General features: G+C 42.7%; 1 protein-coding gene across 1 annotated transcript in view; it reads right to left on the minus strand.

Annotated features, from left to right (window-relative positions):
- ARFGEF1 (ARF guanine nucleotide exchange factor 1) overlaps positions 1-25,119 on the minus strand; it is a 304,195-nt gene that overhangs the window by 121,162 nt on the left and 157,914 nt on the right. The window contains exon 10 of the mRNA XM_073631773.1: positions 7,212-7,446. Coding sequence (XP_073487874.1) covers positions 7,212-7,446 — 235 coding nt within the window. The remainder of the gene's footprint in view (positions 1-7,211; positions 7,447-25,119) is intronic.

The following is a 25,119-nucleotide window of genomic DNA, read 5'->3' on the forward strand; positions in this document are numbered from 1 at the left end:
GCAGCTGAGGGTGCAGAGAAAGGCAGGTGTGTTTGAGCTTTGGGGTGCACATCCTAATGCAATAGCCTGCGCACACCTATGGTCAACTGTGTCTGAATGGTCAGTGTATTCAAACCAAAATGTCAGCTTTAGATAAATGCAGATTGACCGAAATCCAAACTCGCTGCAATTCTCAGACACAAAGTTCCCAGTTCCACTGGCCAGTGGCACCCATTACAAGGGTAGGATGGGGTTAAGGTTCTAATGCACCCTGTTTTATTTTTTCCAACCAATTAGGCATAAGAAGTTGCAAAATTACTACTTAAAAGTATAAGTTTACTTTTTTCGAAACGGTAAACACACACCCCATATCATCACCACTTTGTCCCTCCCCGATCCCCACTCTACTTACCTCCATGGGTGATGAGCTTTCAGTGCTCATTCATTATCTGTATCAGTACAAGGATTTGAAATGCCCGCTCTTCTTCCAGGCTTCTGGGACGGACCAGAGTGATTCGGATTGGTCAGCGTTGGCACAGAGAATCATTTTGATCCATCCCTGAATCCCTGCACAATGAAGAGAGGAAAAACAGGGATTTCAAATCCCCAAACTGCTACACCAGTTGCATAGGCTCTGACAGCTCATCACCCACAGAGGCAAGTACAGGTGGGCCTGAGGGGTGGCGGGTGGGGCTTTATTACACCTTTTAATTTTGTGGGAAATGGTGAACTAACCTTTTTTTAAATATAATGAAAAACTATATACAGTGCCTTGAAAAAGTATTCACACCCCTTGAAATTTTCCACATTTTGTCATGTTACAACCAAAAACGTAAATGTAATTTATTGGGATTTTATGTGATAGACCAACACAAAGTGGCACAAAATTGTTAAGTGGAAGGAAAATGATAAATGGTTTTCCACATTTTTTTTATAAATAAATATGTGAAAAGTGTGCCATGCATTTGTATTCAGCCCCCTTTACTCTGATACCCCTAACTAAAATCAAGTGGAACCAATTGCCTTCAGAAGTCACCTAATTAAGTAAATAGAGCCCACCTGTGTAAAATTTTATTGTTGTGGAGAAGTTTAAAGCAGGGTTAGGTTATAAAAAAAGCTTTGAACATCTCACGGAGCACTGCTCAATCCATCATCTGAAAATGGAAAGAGTATGGCACAACTGCAAACCTACGAAGACATGGACGTCCACCTAAACTGACAGGCTGGGAAAAGAGAGCATTAATCAGAGAAGCAGCCAAGAGAACTATAAGTTGTGCACTCCACAAATCTGGCCTTTATGGAAGAGTGGCAAGAAGAAAGCCATTGTTGAAAGAAAGCCATGAGAAGTCCCATTTGCAGTTTGTGAGAAGCCATGTGGGGGACACAGCAAATATGTGGAAGAAGGTGCTCTGGTCAGATGAGACCAATATTGAACTTTTTGGCCTAAAAGCAAAATGCTATGTTTGACGGAAAACTAACACTGCACATCACCCTGAACACACCATCCCAACTGTGAAACATGGTGGTGGCAGCATCATGTTGTGGGGATGCTTTTCTTCAGCAGGGATAGTGAAGCTGGTCAGAGTTGATGGGAAGATGGATGGAACCAAATACCAGGCAATCTTAGAAGAAAACCTGTTAGAGTCTGCAAAAGACTTGAGCGGAGTTTCACCTTCCAGAAGGACAATGATCCTATACATACAGCCAGAGCTACAATGGAATAGTTTAGATCAAAGCATATTCATGTGTTAGAATGGCCCAGTCAAAGTTTAGACCTGAATCCAATTGAGAATCTGTGGCAAGACTTGAAAATTGCTGTTCACAGACGCTCTCCATCCAATCTGACAGAGCCTGAGCTATTTTGCAAAGAAGAATGGACAAAAATGTCACTCTCTAGATGTGCAAAGCTGGTAGAGACATACCTAAAAAGACTTGCAGCTGTAATTGCAGTGAAAGGTGGTTTTACAAAGTATTCACTCAGGGGGGTTGAATATAAATGCATTCAAACTTTTAAGATATTTGTAAAAAATATTGAAAACCACTTTCTTTATGAAGTCTTTATTTAGATTTTCACAAACATTGAGCTTACAAAGAACAGAAAACAGAGCCCAAACTGGCACAAAGGCAAAGGTAACAGACTTGAATTTGGCAATCAATGCGTATTGGCATAGCCATCGAAAACCATACATGTTGAAATACAATCTTATGCCCGCATTGAACCAGTCAATAGCTATGATGCCAGTTGTAAAACATGTTTATGAGGCCTAGGATGGGCCGGGGTAGGTAAAGGGGTGTGGGGAGGATGAGAAGGGATCAAGCATAAAAGTGGTAGAGAAACAAAATAAAACAAACGAAATAACAAAACAAAACCAAAACAAAAACACACAACAGCCAGCACTATCACTGAGAAGATGAATGATAACTCCAAAAATGTTCCACGGAACCAGGCAGTTATGCCTCGAACTTTAACATAACTAAGTTAGATCAGTTCCTGGACTATAAGGGTGTATGGGGCCTTGAGGCCGACGGCTGTGGGGACTGTGATATACTGGAAGGGTAATGTTTCCAAGTGGCCCAAATCCCATAGAACTTTTCATATCGGTACCTACATGTTGCCATCCACTCCTCTGCAGCCATTATGTTATTTACCAAGCGGATCCAATCAGCTCGCCCAGAAACATTGGCTGTTTTCCAGTGAACAGGGATCAAGCGCCTGGCTACATTCAGGAGGTATGACTTGCGGTAATGGCTGAGAGGAATAGACGGCTTGTGGAGCAAGAACTCCAAAGGAGAGTCAGGCATCTCAATATCCAAGATCGCTTTGATCTGAGCCCTGATATCCTGCCAATATGGCCGGAGCCTTGGGCACTCCCACCAAATATGTAGGTAAGTGCCCTTCAGCCCACAGCCTTTCCAGCAAGTATCAGAGACTATTGGAGAAATCCTAGCCAGGTTAGCAGGTATTTTAAAAGGTTTGAAGCAATTTTCCTGCATCTTTGTGTCTACAGAACTCGCATGGGTAAGGCGATACAGGTGGTCCAACTGAGTCTCTGAACGTATGCTGCAAGTCTCTCTCCCACTCCCGTATGCAGACTGGCTTATCCCTAGACTCTGCCGATTGCAGCATCTTATACAAGACAGATTAAATGTGTGGAATGGGGGCAGCTGATATGCATATCTTCTCACATGAAGTGAGGGAGGATGGGGATCTGATACCCTGAGGCAAGTGGAGGACAAAATTACGCAACTGCCTACAGGGGCCTACAGGGGCGGATCCCCCCCCCCCCCCCCCCGAGAGATCTGTTGTGGTCCGGGCGGGTGAGCTCTGGGGGGCGGCTCAGAGAGAGGACGGGCGGCTCCATTTGAGGGCGGGCAGGCGGGTGAGAGAACGGATTGGCCGGGCTGCTGGGTGGCTCAGTGTGTGGATAGGCGGGTGAGACGTGAGACTGGGCAGGCTAGGTGTGTGTGTGTGTGTGTGTGTGTGTGTGTGTGTGTGTGTGTGTGTGTGTGTGTGTGTGTGTGTGTGTGTGTGTGTGGGCGGCTGGCCAATCAGCGAGCCGACGGGCAGGGGAGCAGAGAGATGATCTCTCTCACCGCCCCCGCATCTCTGCAGTAACTTCCGCTCTCACTGTGCAGGCAGCGTGGGCAGCAGGGAGATTACATTATCTCTCTGCTGCCTGACTCTGGGACAAAGAAGCAAGAGACAATCCGCAATGTGTGGCAGATGACGTGGCAAGTGACAATCCGCATCTAGTGGCAGGTGACGTGGCAAGTGACAATCTAGTGGCAGTGCCCCTCCCGAGACAGGACTCTGGATCCGCCCCTGACTGCCTAAAGTGCCAATCATCCAGCGGGAAGTGACTAAATTGGTCAAGGGGCCAGTCCAGGGATACCAGAACCTGTTTTTGTATGAATCTACCACAACGGACCTCTCTGTCCCCTGCCCATGTACAAAAATAGGAAAGATGTTCCCCAGGAATTAACCAGGGCAAGCCTCCTGAAAGAGCAAGGGGGGAGACAGGAGGAGACAATAGCCTCTGTGCATTGAGAGCGTCCCATATTTTCAGAGCATGGGTGGTGACAGGGGACACAGAATCTGAAAGACCCCAATGTTCTCTGGAGAGCCAAGGGGAGTGAGATAGGTTGCGTCCAGCCAGAAATTTCTCTAAGGGGACCCATAATTTAGTGTGTACATTATGGTGCCAGTTCAATATCAGCTGCAAGGCAATTGCTTCATAATATCTACAGTGGGATGGAACCCCAGATTCCTTAGGGCATTGCAGGGTGCGAAGGGCCACCCGGGGGCTCCGCCCTTGCCAGATAAATTTTAGAAAAAGGCTGTTGAGGGCCGAGAAGAAGGACCTGGGCAATGATATAGGCACCATCAGTAGGTAGAAAAGAATCCGTGGCAACACATTCATTTTTAAGATATTTAAAACCATTTATAATCTTCCTTCCACTTCAAAAGTATGTGCCACTTTGTGTTGGTCTATCACATAAAATCCCAATAAAATACATTTACGTTTTTGGTTGCAACATGACAAAATGTGGAAAATTTCAAGGGGTATGAATACTTTTTTTAAGGCACTGTAGCTGGGGTAGCAGCTCTTGCCAATGAAGTCCCTGAGGGACCAAAATAAAAATTAAAAAAAAACACTATATGGCTTAACCCATCCCATATACCCCTTTTTGAGAACAGTTTCGTTTTGGGTAGGCTAACCATTTCTAAAAACTCAAATATTTATTCCTTGCAACTGTGGCAACAATGGAATCTCTTGATACCCTATTTGGGTACAGAAAACCGCTAAAATGTAATTTCCAGTTCAAGTGACCCAGTGCTCTAACCAGCATTTTCATTACAACACTGGGGCTGCGATAACAGCAGACAGATTCTCCCACTTGGCAGACAGGAAGAAGAAAAAGACTAGAATGACCAAGCGCACCATCTACAGATCAGAAACATTCATCTGCAAAGATATTTGCTAAAATCATTGCAATGTATAAGAATTTGTTTCCTCAGCAAAAGTACAGCTTTCCTTAACTTCTTCCAGCCCGGCCTATTGTAAAATGATGGTCAGGTGGGATCGGGCCGCTATCTGGCGTGATCTGTAACCCGCTGTGTCCGTCGGACATGACGAAAGACAGGTCACTGTACCGGTCTGCTGCAGTTACCATGTGATCACTGTGGCCAATCGCAGCAGATCGCATGACAGAATTGTACACAATGTAAGGGTATGTTACATGCCTTTCATTGTGTTATATTGTGATGAGCTCTGTGATTGGTCACAGTCATTACATGGTACAGACAGGGCCAATCACAGGCCATCTGTACAATGTGATTAGCTGTGGCCAATTCACAGCTACTAACAATAGTAAACACTGAATGAGTAGTTTTCATTCAGAAAAATATAGTTGCTAAAACTGTAAAATGCAGTTAAAAGCAATCATAGTGTGTAAAAAAAAAAAATCATCACCTCCCCAGAGTAGTACAGTGTGACTGTGGTAACAATGTATTGCTCTGGTCACTATGTAAAAAAACAAAAAACAAAACAAAAAAAAACAAAAAAAACCTGTAAATTTTTTTTGGAAAAGTAATAATTTTTTTTTTTTTGTAATTATTAACCACTTCACTACAAGGCACTTCCCCCCCTTCCTACCCAGGACAAATTTTCAGCTTTCAGCGCTGTTACACTTTGAATGACAATTACGCGATCCTGCAACACTGTACCCAAACAAAATGTTTATCATCTTATTCCCACAAATAGAGCTTTCTTTTGGTGGTATTTGATCACCACTGGGGTTTTTATTTTTTGCTAAATTAAAAAAGACTGAAATTAAAAAATGTTGTTCTCCTTCACTGATTGGCACTGTTGAGGCTGCATTTATGGGTACTGATGAGACGGCACTAATGGGCACTGATAAGGAGGCACTAATATGTAGAATTGATGGGCACTGATGGGCACCGATAGGCGACACTGATTGGCACTGATAGCCAGCACTGATGAGGCGGTACTGACAGTTATTACTGATGGGCACTGATTGGCATCTGTTAAGGGCACTGACAGGCGTTACTGATGGGCACTGATTGGCATTGTGGTGTGAACCTGTGATGGGGACTGGGCTGATAATCAATGCGCTGATTATCAGTGCACCCCCCCCCCCAACAGGAGAGCTGCTCATCCGGTCAGCGCAAACTGAGGAAAGCCGATTACCGGCACTTCCTGGTTACCGCTGTGATTTGTCACGATTGGAGATGCAGTGTGTCAGCGTGACACACCGCACCACTGATCGCCGCTCTGCGCATCCCAGGAGGCAAGCACGAGCGGCTTCACCTGTTGGACATCATATGACGCACAGTCAGGATAATGGCGGCACATTGCGGTTGTCAATCCGCAATGGAGCAGGCGGGAAGTGGTTAAAAATTTTTTTTTTTTACATACTGTCACCAGTGTTCCTGATCACCAACACACCAGTTATATCATGCTGTACTGCACTGGTGACAGGATGTAAAAATGTTTAAAAAAACTTTTTTTTAATTTCTTAATTTTCCACAAAACGTGAATAAAAAATTACAAGTTAAAAAACTCGCCATGCCGCTTACTAAATACTTTGGACTGTCTACTTTCCAAAAAGGGGTTATTTGGGGGATATTTGTACAGTCCTAACATTTTGGGCCTCAAGAAATGAGGCTGTCAGTACATCAGGATTGAATATATTATATATACACACACACACACATACACCATAGTTTGTGGACTCTATAACTTTGCTTTAGTCTAAATAATATACACTGATTTGGGTTATTTTTACAATGGAGCAGAATACATTTTGGCCTAAATTGATGAAGAAAGATTATTTTGTTGCTAAATTTTATAACAAAGAAAAATGTATTTTTTGAGTTTATTTTGCAAAAAATAAAATAAAATAAATAAATCGGCAGTAATTAAATAGCAACGAATGAAAGCTCTATTTGTGTGAAAAAAAATAAAGTTTCATATAGAACAGTGTTGCATGACAGCACAATTGTCATTCAAAGTGTTACAGCGCTGAAAGCTGAAAATTGGCCTGGGCAGTAAGGGGGGGGTAAAGTGTCTGGTATTAAAGTGGTTAAAAACCTATGGCAAAAATAACTGTGAAGATATTTTACCATTTTTTCTTGTAATTTCATTAATTGAAAAGGCCCTTTGGGAGTTTCAATAAATTACTGAAGCCTTGAAGAAAAGAAAACATACCTCAATCTGCATCTTTAGATGTAACTTGAAATTTGATAGCAATGTCAAAAAAATGGAAAGCGAAAGCTCAAAGACATCAGGGACGGACGAAACCCCATTTTTAGACAATGCAACACAGAGGTACTGCTTGATGGCGTTTATAAACATCTCGTTGGTCTTGAAGACAGGACCAGCGTTCTGCAGGATAGACAAGAGCAGCTGCAGTGACAGAACCTTTGAGCGCAACTCATGGGACCTAGAAAGAAATATAAAGAGACTGGATTATCATATCTGTATAATATGAGGAAGGAAATAGCACACGGCAGACACATCTTCTGGTTACTAAGAACATATAGGTCTCCAAGGAAGAAATTCATAACATCTACCAACTTTATCATGCACTGTACTTGCAAGGGAATAACTAAAGGGACCGTTCCAATGCAGCACAACTCAGTGTAAAACCAGCAATTTAATCTAGGTTATGAATATCACTTCTACACTTTCTAAGAGCTGTGACACCTGCATTCCCCAAGTGTCAAACCATAGATATAAAATAAGCAATGTGAAGAAAACAATGCTAGAGAAAAAAAAACAAAAAAAAACAAGATCAGGCATGTAGTTGAAAATAAACATATTTCGCTTTCGACATTTCTGCTGTATTATGTAGGTTCCAAGATATATTTCAGCAGCGTTCAGAAAGAGCACTGAATACAGAAGTTCCAGAAAGAAAAAAATATACAAAATTTGCCAATAATTTACATTTTTAATGCTTCCCCTGCTTCTGGTTATAAACAAAGTGGCTGGGAGGATCCCGGGTGACATCACAAATCACAAACACCGATATGAGATAACATTATGACAACTGACAGGTAAAGTGATTAACACCGATTATTGTGTTCCAAAGGCACCTGAAAGTGGGATATTTTAGGCAGCGTGTGATATATTGGATATATTAGGCAGCAAGCAATCCAGTTGTCCTTGAAGTTGATGTGGTAAAAGCAGAAAAAATGGGCTAGATGACTGGGTCAGAGCATCTCCAAAACGGCAGCTCTTGTGGGATGTTTGCAGTCCGCAATGGTCAGGACCTACCAAAAGTGGTCCACGGAAGGAAAACCGATGAACTGGCAACAGGGTCATGGGCAGCCAAGGCTCACTGGTGCATGTGGGGGACGAAGGCTGGTCCATGTAGTTCGATCCAAAAAAGTGCTGCTGTAGCTCAAGTTTCTGAAAAAGTTAATGCTGGCTCCAATAGAAAGGTTTCAGAACACATAGCGTACTGCTGTTTATTGTGTATAAGGCTACGTAGTTGCAGACCGGTCAGGGTGCCCAATTACTCCCATAGCCAAAAGCACCTACAATGGGCACATGAGCATCAGAACTGGACCATGGAGCAATGCAAGGTGGCCTGGTCTGAAGAATCGCATTTTTCTTTAAATCATGTGGATATCCAAAGGCATGTGCATTGCTTATTTGGGAAAAGATGGCACCAGGATGCACTATGGGAAGAAGGTTAGCTGGTGGAGGCTTTAAGGACCTGCTACTGTCAGCTTGGTGCCAGATAAAACCATGTTGAGGCCATTACTTCAAGCTGTCTGTGAAGAGGTCCAAATGGAACCGATTCTGTGAAATATCTTGATTTGTCTGTCCATGGTTTTAATGGGACTATTTTAAATAATTGTTTGAATAAAATATTGTATATTTTAATTTGTCATTTATTGATTGGCACCTTTTCAAAGCTAGGGTTGTTGTAAAAAATTAAAGATGTGGTGCTGGTTCCTTTGCTGCTATCCGATTTCTTTTATGACACGCTCACATATTTACATCCCTCAGGAGTGTGAACATTATAAGATATAGCATTTTTCTAAGGCAGAATGAACTAAAAGATGCCTGTTCGAATTCCATTTTATTCTGTCACTCAATCAAATAAACAACCTGAAATGAAAGTGCTGAAGTCAGGGTAGTGGCAAGGCTAAAACAGCTTTTTTTGTTTACTGAACACACATTGTGCTTATAGGAGATCTGTGGGCCTCTCAGAATGTGACTCATGTACCTAGTCAGCCTAGGAACCAAGTAGATGCTTTATTTCAAGCTGTCACATGGCTCTAAAGAAAATTGTTCTCAGGAGTAAGACTACTGTTCAAAGGAAAAACTTTACTGTAAGCTGCAGCATGACATAAGCTGTGGTTTCTTATTTCTTGCACTTCTTGGATAGGCTTGGATGCCTTCACTGGTGTATCATTTCCACAGAATTCTGTGCTTTGTGTGTTAATCTCTAGTGAGCATTGTGATGAACTAAAATACCAAGATCTGTATTATCTTAAGAAACCTGATCTTATAGAACTATACAATCCTACAGAGATGGTAAATTAAAATTCACTTCCCACAAACAGGTCACAAGTTAGCAACATGAAGTCACTTGGGTATTTTCATAGTACAGTGTATGTTAAGTCTAGCCAAGCTAGTGTGGATGCTTCATGTTATTAAAGACTTTCGATGATCCATTGCTTTCAGAAAACCCTCAGGAATAGTAGCAGGTTATAAATGCATTTTCACTGAGGATAAATCAATGAGATGAAGACATATTCACTTCCAAACAACAATAGTGTGTTACAGATCCAGCACTGTGCCCGTTGGTAGTGGCTCTCCCCGCTCTCAAAGGCTTTGCTATTGCCTGATGGCAGTGACCTCTTTCAGCAGGACAATGTGCCCTGCCACACTGCAAAAATAATTCCAGAATGGTCTGAGGGACAACAAAGAATTTGGGGTGTTGACTTGGAATCCAAATTCTCCAGATCTCAATTTAATCAAGCATCTGTGGGATGTGCTGGAAAAACAACTTACAGGACTTAAAGGGATCTGCTACTGGCAGCTTGGTGTCAGATACCACAGCATACCTTCAGAGGTCTAGTGGCATCCATAGCTCAATGGATCAGGGCTGTATTTGCAGCAAAAGGAGGACCTACTCAATATTAGATGGGTGGTCAAAAAGTTATGGTGGATCGGTGTATAACTACAAACTATGCAATATAATAAAGAACAGTGAAAAGCATAAGTAAACCCTCCTATCCTTTTCAGGCAAGGAGGCTGCCAACCTAGCCTCTGTTTGATCTGCAACTGTCATTGTGCTACACATGTGATCAGGTATGACACCAGCCATTTGATGATTAAACAGTTTGGTCGAGAGCACAACCAATGTGACAGTTAACATTCGCTGCATGCTGGGAATGTAACAGTTTTTTGAAAACAATTAAATTGATGGGTTTAGTTCCGTTTTAATACTGGGTTCATTTTTTACAGCTATTTTAGATTACAAAAAAAACATTTAAGAGACTCAATTCCGCCTTCATTATATCTACCTGCTGCATGGATTGTCAGTTGATTATTTAAATGCAGTAAGAACACATATCCGGAGATTCAAGCTATTTAATGTGAATCTGTTATGGTACCTCTGTCTATAAAATGGTTATTATTCGTAGTATATGAATAATGCATTCTAGTAAAATCCATTATATGCCTGTTATTTGTTACCATCATCTTTTTTCTTCCAGAGAGAAGCTCTGGAGTGCTGGTGTTTTAGCAGAAAACACAAACTGCAGGTTTCTGCAAAAGACTCAGCAAGATGCTACACATGAATATGTTTGTAGGGGGCTATCATTTACACATATTCTACTTTGTAAACTTTGTACCAAGTTATGTTGAAATAATTATGAAATTCACTATACAAAACTTTTTTTTTTTAAAGAAAAATGTACACATATGCATGTGTTAAAGTCATCTGGAAACTTTTACATGATAAACGTTTGATTTACTTGACACATGTATTGTTCATACCAATTTGGCTGCTTTTCTATATGATCAGTGAAAATCAGACACCACCTGTATGTGCTAGTCTATCACCAAATATCCAGGGGGAATTGACAAAAGGGAAAAACGTCAGCTTTGTGGTATAAATATTGGCTTATGTTGTGTGTGCCAAAGTAACAATGATATAAGACAAGCTCTAGATGGTTATGAGTGTTAGTGTGAATACTTCTGCGCTACCATCTCCATATTAAAGTGTAACAGATGTAGTATCTGCAGGGAATTGAGCTGCCTGGATTGTCAACTGCCCAGAGTACACTCCTGGATTCCCCAATTAAACTTGGGGGGGGACCAGTAAGAGCCGTGAAAATGTGGAATAGACTCCCTCCAGAGGTGGTTCTGGCCAGCTCAGTAGATTGCTTTAAGGCAGGCCTGGATTCTTTTCTAAATGTACATAATATAACTGGGTACTAACATCTATGGGTAAAGATGATCCAGGGAAAATCCGATTGCCTCTCTGGGATCAGGAAGGAATTTTTTCCCCTGCTGTAGCAAATTGGATCCTGCTTTTCTGAGGGTTTTTTCGCCTTCCTCTGGATCAACTGTGGGTATAGGATTGGGTATATGGGATTGTATGATATTTTTTATTTTATTTATTTATTTTTATGGCTGAACTAGATGGACTTGTGTCTTTTTTCAACCTATGTAAAATCCAGGGAAACCATATGAGATATACACGATCAGCCAGAACACGGACCAATGACAGGTAAAGCGAATTGATTATTTCGTTACAATGGCATCTGAAAGTGGGTAGGATATATTAGGCAGCAATTAAACATGTTGACAAGATCCAAATTGTAATTGCTAGAAAACCAGGTCAGAGCAACTCCAAAACTGCAGCTCTTGTTAGAATGTTCCTAGTCTGCAGTGGTCAGGACTGACCTAAAGTGGTCCAAAGAAGGAACACCCACGGCCAAGGCTTACTGATGCATGTGAGGAGTGAAGCCTGACCCATGTAAGTTAAAGTTAATGCTGGTTGCAATATCTATATAAAAACAGAATGCAATGATTTGCAAAACTCATAAACCCATATTATATTCACAACAGAAAACAGAAAACATATCAAATATTTTAACTGAAAAAATGTACCATGTTAAGAAAAAAATAAGGTAATTTTGAAATTGATGGCAGCAACACATCTGAAAAAATTTGGGACAGGGCCATGTTCTCTTCCTTTAACAACACTCTGAAAACAGCTGAGAACTGAGGAGGCCAGTTGCTTAAGTTTTGGGAGAATGATGTTGTCCCATTCTTGCCTGATATAAGATTCTAACTGCTTGACAGTCCTAGGTCTTCTTTGTTGAATTTTTTTTTTCAAGATGCACCAAATAATTTCAAATGGTGAAAGGTCTGGACTGCAGGCAGGCACATGTACTCTTCTACTACAAAACCATGCTGTTGTCAAAGATGCAGTGTGCTGTTTAGCAGTGTCCCGCTGAAATATGCAAGGTCTTCCCTGAAAAAATATGTTGTCTGGGTGGGAGCATATGCCGCTGTAAAACCTAGATAAATCTTTTAGCATTGATGGTGCCTTCCCAGATGTGAAGCTACCCATTCCATATGCACTAATGTGCCCTCATACCAGCAGAGAAGCAGGCTTTTAAGCTGAGTGCTGATAACAAGCCAGAAGGTCCCTCTCCTCTTTAGTCCAAAGGACCTGGCGCCCACATGGTTTTCAAAAACAGGAGGTCACATTTTGATTCACCATACCACAGAACAGTTTTTCACTTTGCAGCAGACCATTTTAAATGAACTGTGACCCAGAGAAGACGGCAGGGTTTCAGAATCATGTTCAGATATGATAACTTCTTCTGCATGGTTGAGCTTTAACTTGCATTTTTGGATGGCATGGCAAATTGTGTGCACAGACAGTGATTTCTGGAAGTATTCCTGAGCCCATGCAGTGATATCTATCACAAAATCATGCCTGTTTTTAATGCAGTGCCGCCTGGGGGCCAGAAGATCATAGGCATCCAATATTGCATTTCCGCCTTGTCCCTTGCACACAGATTTCTCTAGACTCTTGGACTCTTAAGATTATGTAGTATAGATGATGATATATTCAAAGTGACTGCAAAGGGATTTTTTTTAAATAACATGTTATAGTTATTTGCTCTATGCAAAAATTTTGTTAAGAGCAGCCATGATCCTTCTCTTCTGGGCTTCCACCAGCACTGCCCCCTGCCAAGTGCCCCCATAGCAAGCTGCTTGCTATGGGGGCATTTGTGCAGGCTTGATCCCGAGCTGTGCCGTGTGTCCATAGACACACTGCCCCAACCTCACAGGCTGCAACAGCCAGCAGCTGTAGTCCTGCTGCTGCCTCCATAGTCAGCGAGGAGAGAGAGATCCACTTCTCTTGGGCACAGCACTGGATCGAGATTCAGTCTCAGGTTGGTATTTGGGGGGGGGGGGGGGCCTGGGGGAGCAGAATACAGTTTTTATTTTACTATAAAGCAATTGTATATCAATTCATTTTTTAAATTCCAAACATGTTATACTTACCTGCTCTGTGCAATAGTCTTGCACAGAGCAGACCCGAGCCTCCTCTTCTCGTGTCCCCCACTGGTGCTCTTGGCTCTTCCTCTTCTCAGTGGTACCCCATAAGAAGCTGCTTCATGTAGAGTACTACCAGCAGGCTCATGCCCAAGCCTCACTGCCTGCAGCATGGCTTAGCCCCGCCCACTTGTCACAGGATTTGACAGCAGCAGGAGCCAATGGCGCTTCCTTGTAAGTGCCACTTACTTTTACTTTTTGTTGCCCTGTCCCAATTTTTCTAAAACATGTTGCTGCCATTAATTTGAAAATGACCTATTTTTTCTTAAAATGGTACATTATCTCAATTTGATATTTTTTTTAGTTTCTACTGTGAATAAACTATGGGTTTATGAGATTTGTAAATCATTGCATTCTGCTTTTATGTAGATTTTACACAGCGTCCCAACTTTTTTAAAATTGAGGTTATAGAAAAGGCATTCTCACATGATCACTGAATACATATGGCACAGACACCAGGCACAGCACCATATCCAGAACCTGGCCTTTGTGTTTGGCTCTTAGCAAAGCATTAAAAATGAGCATGCACAGATGCCAAATATATATATATTTTTTTGATTTGTACATTTTTTTTTACTCTTCTTCTGCAGCACTTCCGGCTGCGGCCTGCCTAGGCGATTACGTCACTAGGCGATCTCCAAGGGCTCCTGGGATAGTGGCGTAATGTATTCCAGGAGTCCTTGCGAATTGCCCAGTGATGAAATCTTGCGTTATTTCCATATTGGAAATGACGCGAATGGGAGGAACGGGATGTCATGATTGACAGGTTGCTACAGCAATGGGGTGGGAACTTCCGCTAACGCCACCATTGTTACAGCAATCTGTAGGGAAGAGAGAGAGATGCTCAGTGCACAGGCGCGAGATCGGGAGGTGCTTGCTGGGTGGCCAGCTGCACCAAATCTCGGAACTCAAGAGAAGAGGGCTTCAGATGCCCACAGATGACATGGAACCTGCCTGCTTCCAAGATCTGGTTAGTCTTCAAATATTTTAACACAAACTACAGGGACTACATATAGGACATTTTCTAAATGTTGCTAGATATGTTTGGAGTATGGAGGAGTGTTTATAATAATAATAAAAAAAAAAAGAAAGTGGTTGGACTGGAACACCACTTTAAGATGCTTATAGGCATGGTGTTCCCTGGTGCACAGGAGGAAACATTAGTAGATAAATGAAGACAAAAAAATAAAGACTAGTTGGGTACTTTGAAGACTAAAAATTGTGCAAAATAAATGCTAGACTGCACCACTCATTTACAGTTGTGCTCAAAAGCCTGTATAACCTGGCAAAAATTGAAAAATGTTGGCATATTAAAAATATGAATGATCATGCCAAAAAACTCCCTTTTATTTAGGGATAGTGATCATATGAAGCCATTTATTATCATATAGTAATTTGGCTCCTTTTTCAATCATAACAACAGAAATGATCCAAATGGCCCTGATCAAAAGTTGACATGCCCTGGAATGTTTGGCCTTGGTACAGACACACACACACCAGTTAAAATGGCAATTAAAAGTTAATTTCCCACATCTGTGGAATTTAAATTGCAATTAGTGTCTGTGTACACTTAGCCCCGGTTCACACAGGGGCGGCACGACTTGCAGGTCGCCTCACCGAGGCGACCTGCACACGACGGCGACTTGCAAAACGACTTCTGTATAGAAGTCTATGCAAGTCGCCCCCAAAGTAGTACAGGAACCTTTTTCTAAGTCGGAGCGACTTGCGTCGCTCCTATTAGAACGGTTCCATTGTACAGAACGGGAGGCGACTTGGCGGCTAGGTCGCCTGACAAGTCGCCCCTGTGTGAACCGGCACTTAGTCAAAGAGTTTTTTCGAGCTGTTGCGTAGATGCATTGAGCAGGCTAGATACCGAGCCATAGAAAGCAGAAAAGAACTGTCAAAAGACATGCGTAACAAGATAATGGAACTTCATAAAGATGGAAAAGGATATAAAAAGATATCCAAAGTCTTAAATTTGCCAGTAAGTACTGTTCAATCAATTGTTATTAAAGTTCTGATATCTTGTTATGCGGGTCTTTTGATAGTTCTTTTCTGCACCCCATGGCTCAGTATATAGCCTGCTCAGTGCATCCACATAAGAGCTAACAAACTCATTGACAATTTATACACAGACTAATTGTAATTTAAAAAGCCACAGATGTGGGAAGTTAACCTTTAATTGTCGTCATTTTAACACAGGTGTCACCTCTTTGGGTCTATACCAAAGCCAAACATTTAAGGGGATGTAAACTTTTGATCAGGGCCATTTGGGTGATTTCTGTTTCAATTATGATTTAAAAAGCAGCCAAAAAACCATATGATAATAAATGGCTTCATATGATCACTATCCTTAAATAAAAGACCGTTTTTTGGCATGATCAGTCATATTTTCAATATCAATGCCAAAATTTTATGGACTTCTGCCAGGGTATGCAAACTTTTGAGTACAACTACCTACAATGTAAAAAAAGTGGTATTAGCTAATAATCCATAACACATTATTTCAGTGTAGCATCCTCAGAAAATAGGTAGAGAGCTAGGAAGAAAAAAAAAAAAAAAAAACAGTCGTAGGAACTATAGAAGGCATTTCAGATGCGTGGAGCAGATATGATTAAGAGTTATAAAATATAGCTTATAATGGTAGCAAATCCTTTCAGCTGTACAATAAATTAAAAATAGCAGCAAGTATCCCACACTACCTTCGGATGAGCTGTACGACCCTATAGAATGCATTCAGAAGACACAGACCTAATGATAAAGAAAAGATGACTTGACTCTTTGTATCTTTATATATCTAGCCCCAAGCAAACACATATTATATCACATGCCAGGCTGACAGCCATATACCAAAGGTTAGTAAACATTGAATCATTCTGAGTTTGGATTCTAAGAGCCCTAATTAAAGCAGACACTTTCTATAACAATATTATTCATGTCTGATTTGTCCTTTTAAACTAGGAACAGATGGTTAGTTTAACCTTTTCCAGGATGACAATGGTACTGATATCTAAATCCACTGCTTTATATGAAAGATGACAGAAAGAGAGCAGAGGCGAGACCCGTTAAAGGCAAAGTCCTTAAAAATAAACAAAAACAAACCCCCCCCCCAAAAAAACAACAAAAAACAAAAACAATGATATTAATAAAAAATGTGCATTCATTATTATTTTGGACAGGAGCCTGGAAAGCATTGCAACCGTGATCAGTGGATCACAGATGTAATGCTCTAGCTTCTACAGACTACTCCTGCAACCTCTGCTTTGTACTGGGTACAGACCCTCGACTGCAGGGATGGGGGAAGTGTCAATGGACTACAAGTGAGGTCATATCACTGCACTTGTGTTCCACTGAGAACTAGGAGTTCTCCTGCTGCAGTGGCAGGCGGGTCTTGTAGCCTTTTCCATTTGTAGACTCCTGTGAATGAATGATGTACAGTGCATCCAGAGAGTATTCGCAGCACTTGACTTTTTCCACATTTTGTTATGTTACAGCATTATTTCAAAATGGATTAAATGCATTATTTTCCTCAAAATTCTACAAACAATACCCCATAATGACAACGTGAAAGAAATTTGTTTGAAATATTTGCAAACTTATAAAAAAATAAAAAAATCACATGTACATAAGTATTCACAGCCTTTGCCGTTGTTGTTTCTACAACTTGGAGTCCACCTGTGGTAAATTCAGTTGATTGGACACGATTTGGAAAGGCACACACCTGTCTATATAAGGTCCCACAGTTAACAGTGCATGTCAGAGCACAAACCAAGCCATGAAGTCCAAGAAATTGTCTGTAGACCTCCGAGAAAAAATTGTATCAAGGCACAGATCTGGGGAAGGGTACAGAAAAATTTCTGCAGCACTGAAGGTCCCAATGAGCACAGTGGCCTCCATCATCCATGAATGGAAAAAGTTTGGAACCACCAGGACTCTTCCTAGAGCAGGCTGTCTGGCCAAACTAGGCGATCTGGGGAGAAGGGCGGGAGGGAGTCAGGAAGGTAACCAAGAACTCGATGGTCACTCTGACAGAGCTCCAGTGTTTTTCTGTGGAGAAAGGAGAACCTTCCAGAAGAACAACCATCTCTGCAGCACTCTACCAATCAGACCTGTATGATAAAGTGGCCAGACGGAAGCCACTCAGTAAAAGGTAAATGACAGCCCGCCTCGAGTTTGCCAAAAGGCACCTGAAGGACTCTTTCACCATGAGAAACAAAATTCTGATGAAACAAAGATTGAATGGCAAGTGTCATGTCTGGAAGAAACCTGGCACCGCTCATCACCTGGCCAATACCATCCCTACAGTGAAGCATGATGGGGGTGGCATCATGCTGTGGGGATGTTTTCCAGCGGCACAAACTGGGAGACTAGTCAGGATGGAGGAAAAGATGCAGCAATGTACTGAGACATCCTTGATGAAAACCTGCTCCAGAGCGCTCTGGACCTCAGACTGGGGAGAAGGTACATCTTCCAACAGGACAATGACCCTAAGCACACAGCCAAGATATGGTCCAGAATTATTTAGACAGAATAAAGGTGGATAAAGCGCTTGGACCTGATGGCATCCACCCACGGATCCTAAAAGAATTGAGCTCTGTAATTTCAAAGCCATTGTATCTAATTTTTAGGGACTCATTAACGACGGGAATAGTACCACTGGATTGGGGCAGGGTGAATGTGGTGCCTATATTTAAAAAGGGATCAAAGTCTTTACCAAGTAACTATAGACCTGCTAGTTTAACTTCTATAGTCGGGAAGATACTGGAGCGTTTAATAAAAGACCACATAGATGAGTTCTTGCTGGAAAAAAAACATTTTAAGCAACAGACAGCATGGATTCATGAAAGACAGAAGTTTTCAGACAAACCTGATTTCTTTTTATGAAGAGGTAAGTAAAACCTTGGACAGAGGGGTGGCTGTGGATGTGATATACTTGGATTTTGCAAAAGCGTTCGACACAGTTCCCCACACGTGGTTAATGTGTAAGGTAAAGTCTACAGGCTTGGAAATATCAGTTTGTAAATAGATAGAAAACTGGCTAAAAGACAGAATTCAGAGAGTAGTGGTTAATGATTATTATTCTGAATGGTCTGTTATCAGTGGTGTACCCCAAGGTTCAGTGCTGGGACCCTACTTTTTAATATCTTCATAAATGATATTGGGTCTGGGATCGAAAGTAACATTTCTGTCTTTGCAGATGACACCAAGCTATGCAGTGGAATAACGTCCTTACAGGATGTCTCCAATTTACAAGCTGACCTCAATGTGCACTGTCTAATTGGGCGACTATGTGGCAGATGAGGTTTAATGTTGAGAAATGTAAAGTTATGCACTTGGGGGCTAAGAATATGCATGCATCATACATGCTAGGAGGAGTACAACTGGGAGAATCCGTGGTGGAGAAGGATCTGGGGGTTTTGGTAGATCATAAGCTCAATAATAGCATACAATGCCAAGCTGTGGTTTCCAAAGCGAGCAAAGTCATTTCTTGTATTAAGAGAGGTATGGACTCTAGAGAGAGTGATATAATTCTGCCCCTGTTCAAATCATTAGTAAGACCTCATCTGGAATATGCAGTTCAGTTTTGGGCACCAGTTCTCAAAAAAGATATCGGGGAACTGGAGAAAGTGCAGAGAAGGGCAACCAAACTGATAAGAGGCATGGAGGAGCTCAGCTATGAGGAAAGATTAGAGAAACTGGATTTATTCACTCTTGAGAAGAGGAGAATAAGGGGGGATATGATCAACATGTTCAAATACGCAAAGGTTTCTTCACAGTAAGAGCTGTGAAAATGTGGAATAGACTCCCGCCAGAGGTGGTTCTGGCCAGCTCAGTAGATTGCTTTAAGAAAGGCCTGGATACGAGGGAGGAGCCGGATGTGGGCGAGGACGGATCGCTAGAGATGCGAGGTGGCAGCTCGGCGTCCCTCCAGCCATGATGCAGACGAAGCGCTCACGGAACGAACACTAGCCTCCCCCCCCCTCATCTCGGCGTACTGTGCGGTGCACGCGGCTGTCATCCCCCTGTCACCCCCCTCTCCTTCGGCATCCTCCCCAGCGCCAGAGACCGAAGGCAGGGAGGAGGGCGGTGGAAGCGGTGCCCCCGTGCCGCGGCTCTTGGAAACAGCAATAACATCAAAAGAAGTTCACAGCCGGGTCTGAAGCCGGGTCTGAAGCCGGGTCTGAAGCCGGGTCTGAAGCCGGGTGCGCCGTCCCACCCCCCCTCTCGGAGATAAAGTAACCAGCTTTTAGGAAGCGAGTTCCATCAGCGGTGGAAAATCACTGGAAGAGCTGCTGAAGTCCATGTAGCAGGAATTGAAGATTGTAACGGATAAGCAAGTAAGTGGGAATCTAAGCACAGCGCTAAGCTTCCAGGAGGTTCAAGGAGCCAGGAAGGGTAAGACTCTGCAAAATGCTAAACCCACTAGGAGGGTAAGTAACTTCCATAATGTGATTTACAGCTGGTTGGATATCTTTACCTCCCTATCTGTGAAAGGATTAGGGCCTCAAATCATGACTCTATCTGTAATACCATGTAACACCTAGTGACAGAAATCATTTTACAAATACTGTCTACTCAGTGCTAAATAATTGGTCTTAATTAGGACATAACTGAAAGAGGGGTAGATATGAAGGCTGGGGGGAGTTAAGGACAAACCCACAAAGATATTGGTGCCCCCAGAGCCCTTCACATCCGGTTATATCCGGGACTACACTCGGGGGTGGAATAGTGGCATACATCCCTGAGTGTACGACTGTATCTCCTTGTCTTCTTTTGTGACTGTATCAAATATTAAGCACAATTAGCCTAGTAGTAGACCCCCAAGATTGGAATCCCAGGTAGAAGTGCAAAAGTAGTACAAACGGGAAGAAGCCTCCTGAGAAGTAGCGAACACACTCTCGAGCGATTAGAGAGGAATCACGTAAACAATCAACAAGAAATCAGTTGCACAGCTAACATCATTTTGGGGTAACTCCCGGGGAATCCCTCACCTTCAGGGCCAGCATATTCCATTGGCCTACCCCTATAGGGGCCAGAAGAAACAGGGAAATGAGGGGCAAATCAACCAGAGGGAATACGGTAAATCCACCCCGGACTAGCTCAAGTCCAGGCACAATTAGGAGATACATGACGAATGACGGTAGCAAAGAAAGTCCGAGTGAATCAACAGGGGCTATAGCGGCAACAGTGGCGACAGACACAAAAAATAAGACACCGGATCGTGCAGGCAAAACGGGAACAAGAAGACAAACGGCTGAAGGGGATACAAGACCCACAGCTCAAGATATAGAAGAGGAACTGACAGGCGAACCCCAGCAGGGCAGAATACTCCCCACGAAGGAAGAAATAGCAGAGATGTTCGCTAGGCTAGAGGCCTCAATCAAGGGGGAGATCAATATTGTTCACGAAAATATGAGCCACCTACTGAAAAGAGTGGAAGAGGCGGAATCCATCGTGGGAACACAAGGAGCCGAAATCCAAAAAATGAAACACCAGATGGAAGCAATGCAGGTCGAACATAGAAATATCAAATACAGATTTGAGGACCAAGAAAATCGCAACAGAAGAAAGAACCTCCGGATTAGAGGTCTCCCGGAACCACAAGATGGAATAGAGAACCTCCCGCTTAAAATGGAAGAAATTTTCAACGATTTGATGAACCCAATGGAAGCTGGCCGAAAGCTGAAAGTGGACAGGGTGCACAGAATAAGGAAACCACCTGATGTTAGAGGAGACCCACCACGAGATGTCATTGTGCGATTCCACAATTTTGCGGATAAAGAACAAATAACCTCCAACTTAAAGAGAAACCTCCAGGCTAAGTATAAAGATACAAACCTACAAATCTTCCAAGACCTTGCAGCAGAGACTCTCAACAGGAGAAGAATCCAGAAACCTCTCCTGGCGATTTTGAAAGCATATGGAGTCCAATACTTCTGGGGCTTCCCAGCCTGCCTGATCGGACGCAAAGAAGGCCGAAAGGCCGTGCTAAGATTCCCTGAAGAAACACAAAAATTCTGTGAACATCTAGAAATCCCTCTGGCGGACATCCCGGGTTGGTGGGAGAAAAATACCAATCACGACCCAATAGAGGAAATACCTACTTGGAGACCCGTTTGAAATCTGTAGTATACCTGCAAATGGAAAGGAAAAAAAAAAAAGGAAAAAGGGAGAAAGAAACAGGAATAAGGAAAAACAGATGTTTATGTATAGATGTACAAACAGCCTACCTAGCGATGATATAGTAGACCATGGGGCTGGTGGAGGATGGTGGAGGGGAGGTGACCGGGATGGGAGGGGGGGGGGGAGGGTGAGAGGCACGGGGGAGGGAATGCAGAGGCTGATAGCTCCTGTACAAGAAACGGAGTCCTGCGGTCGCGACCAAACCCCGCACCGAGCTCAACCTCTGGGGGACAACCGGGGGGCCGAGTGGTGGTGGAGAGCCACGGTTATAGTTCTAGGGCCAAGTCTAGGCCTGTTATACCCCCAAAAAGTTGGGGAAAGGGAAGGGGGTGGGAGGGAGGGTCTTTGTGGGGTTTTAGTGGGTGGGGGGGGGGTCGATGGGGGGGGGGGGGGGAGGGGCGGTGAGTAAGAGAGAGCCCAACGCAACCCACAGTATCAGGAGCCTGCCTTATAGAAAACTGAACATAAACAGAAGAGAGAGATGCCTGCTAATTTAAAAATTATTTCTTACAATGTAAGGGGATTGAATGCCTGTGCCAAACGTGCAAATATCTTGGGGGAATTAAAGTTCTTGAAGGCTGAGGTGGCAATGTTGCAAGAGACTCATCTTAGTACCAATAGGAATCAAACCATTTATTCCAGGGAATTCCCAGAATGGTATTATAGTGATTCACCAATTAGGGGAGCAAGAGGAGTGGCCATAGGGTTCGCCATGGGAACGAGATTCGAACTAGAGGAGAGGCTTTCCGATCCGGAGGGGAGGTATCTCTTCCTGAAAGGGAAAATTAACGGATGGAAGTACTCCCTGGCAAACATCTATGGACCAAACAAAAACACTTATAGAACAGTAATGGCCATACTGACCAAATTTGAGACTTTTAAGACGGGGAGAGCAATTGTGGGAGGAGACTTCAACCTATGTCTAGACCCCGAGAGAGATTGTACGTCCCATGTTCGGGGGAAAAGAGGAGTGTGGCCAGAGAAACTTAAAAAAAAACTTCACCAGCTCCAACTAGTGGATGTCTGGAGGATACAACAGGGAGACATAAGAGACTACACTTACTACTCCCCCGTACATGGGACGTACTCAAGACTCGATTTCTTTCTGGTAGAACACAGGATGCTGGAGGAAATCGCAGGGGCTGCCATTGGTAATATGACCTTCTCGGATCATGCGCCTGTGAGTCTACATTTAAAAGATGGGTGAAACCGATGCACAGGGCATAGGATGGAGATTAAATGAGGATCTCTTAGCTGATAACGTTATCTTAGAAAGACTAAAGGAGGAACTAGAATGGTTTTTTAAAATTAATATCCCCGGTGAGGTAAATGAGGCCACAATCTGGGAAGCGCATAAAACATACATAAGGGGGATTTTTATGATGATAGGCGGGGAAAGAAATAAGAGAATGAAAAATCAAAGGCTCGCCCTGACCAGAGAGATTTATAAACTAGAGCAACAACATAAAACATCAGGAGGGAGGGAGGTTTGGAGGACCCTACTCCAAAAGAGAGAGGAGTGGAGGACATCCGTGGAACAAGAAACACGCAAAACTTATTACTTGGTTAAAAAAGAGAGGTACATAAATAGCAATAAGCCCGGCAGACACCTGGCAAGGACCCTAAAAAAGAAGAAAACAAGCAATTACATCGAAAGAATTAGGAACAGTTTGGAGGAAATTAAATATAAAACGCAAGATATAGCTAAATCTTTCCAAAAGTTCTATGAGGCATTGTATGCAATAAAAGCGAGTGGCACTCAAGAACAGGTCAAACACAGGCATGAAGCCAGTAAAATGTTCCTAAAAGAGGCAAACCTAAAAAAAATCACGGAAGAGGACAGTAACATGCTGGATGCCCCCGTGACCCTTCAGGAAGTCAAGAGGGCCATCCAGGATATTCCAAACGGGAAAAGTCCAGGACCTGACGGGCTGACGGCCCTCTATTATAAAAAGCTGCAAGAACCCCTACTCCCTATACTATGCTCATACATCAACGGGATCGGGGAAAATTGGGAGATGAGAAAGGAAGCATTAGAAGCGAACATAGCTGTTATAAAGAAGGAGGGGAAGGATGGCACCACATGTTCCGGCTATAGACCCATTTCCCTTCTGAACATAGATACAAAGATCTATGCAAAGATCCTTGCAGATAGACTGAAAAGGGTCATAAAAGAAGTGATCCACCCCGATCAAGTGGGATTCGTACCAGGGAGGGAAGGGAGAGACAACGGTATCAAAACTTTAATGGTGACTCAGATAATGAAGGACAGGGGAGCCCCAGGTCTACTCCTGTCGATTGATCCTGAAAAAGCATTCAACAGGGTAGACTGGGGCTTCATCTGGAACACTCTGGAGGAATTTGGGATCGGCAATAAAATGATCAAAAAGATCAGGGCCCTATATACTCATCCCACGGCTAGAGTTAAAATCAATGGTACCTTGTCTAAGACCATTGAGCTGAAAAATGGCACCAGACAGGGTTGTCCACTTTCCCCGCTGCTGTTTGTGTTGACTCTGGAGCCGCTGCTAGCTACGATCAGACACAGTCCGGACATCAGCGGTATTAAAATTGGGGAAGACGAATATAAAATTGCAGCCTTCGCAGACGATGTATTGTTATACGTCACCAGTCCAAGGATTACTCTCCCTAATATACTAGCGACCGTTAGAAACTACGGGCGGCTATCAAACTTCCGGGTAAACGCGACTAAGTCAGAAGTAATGGAAGTTGTAGAAGATAAAGGGGGGATAAGGCCTACCAAAAGAGCATACCTTTAAAATGGGGGGTAAAGGAACTGAGCTATCTGGGAGTAAAAATAACATCAACAAAAGAGGCAATGTTTCAAGCCAATTTCATGACCCTCCTTAATGAGACTAGAGCAGAGCTAAATAGAGTCCCGCGGAATAGACTATCATGGGGCGGTAGAATAAATCTACTTAAAATGTCAATCCTGCCCAAAATTATATACAAAATTCAAATGCTACCACTGGCAATCACACAGAGTTTCCTGAATAAATTGCACACACTTTTTCTAAAATTTATATGGAGAGGGAAGAAGTCACGAGTAAAATACGCACAATTAGCGAGTAGTAAGAAGAGGAGGGGTTGGGGAGCACCAGACATCAAAAAATACTACACAGCCGTAATTTTATCACGTATACCAGATTGGATCAATAATAATAAGGATAAGCAATGGGTGAAAATAGAGAATATAAGGAGCGGGGTAGACCTGGGAAAAAATATTTGGATACCACCACAAGTCAGAAAATTAAACACAAAAACATTTGATATTACGAAACACGTTTTAAACACCTGGGATAAAATTCAC

Source organism: Aquarana catesbeiana, linkage group LG05, assembly GCF_042186555.1.
Source record: "Aquarana catesbeiana isolate 2022-GZ linkage group LG05, ASM4218655v1, whole genome shotgun sequence".
Lineage (NCBI taxonomy): Eukaryota > Metazoa > Chordata > Amphibia > Anura > Ranidae > Aquarana > Aquarana catesbeiana.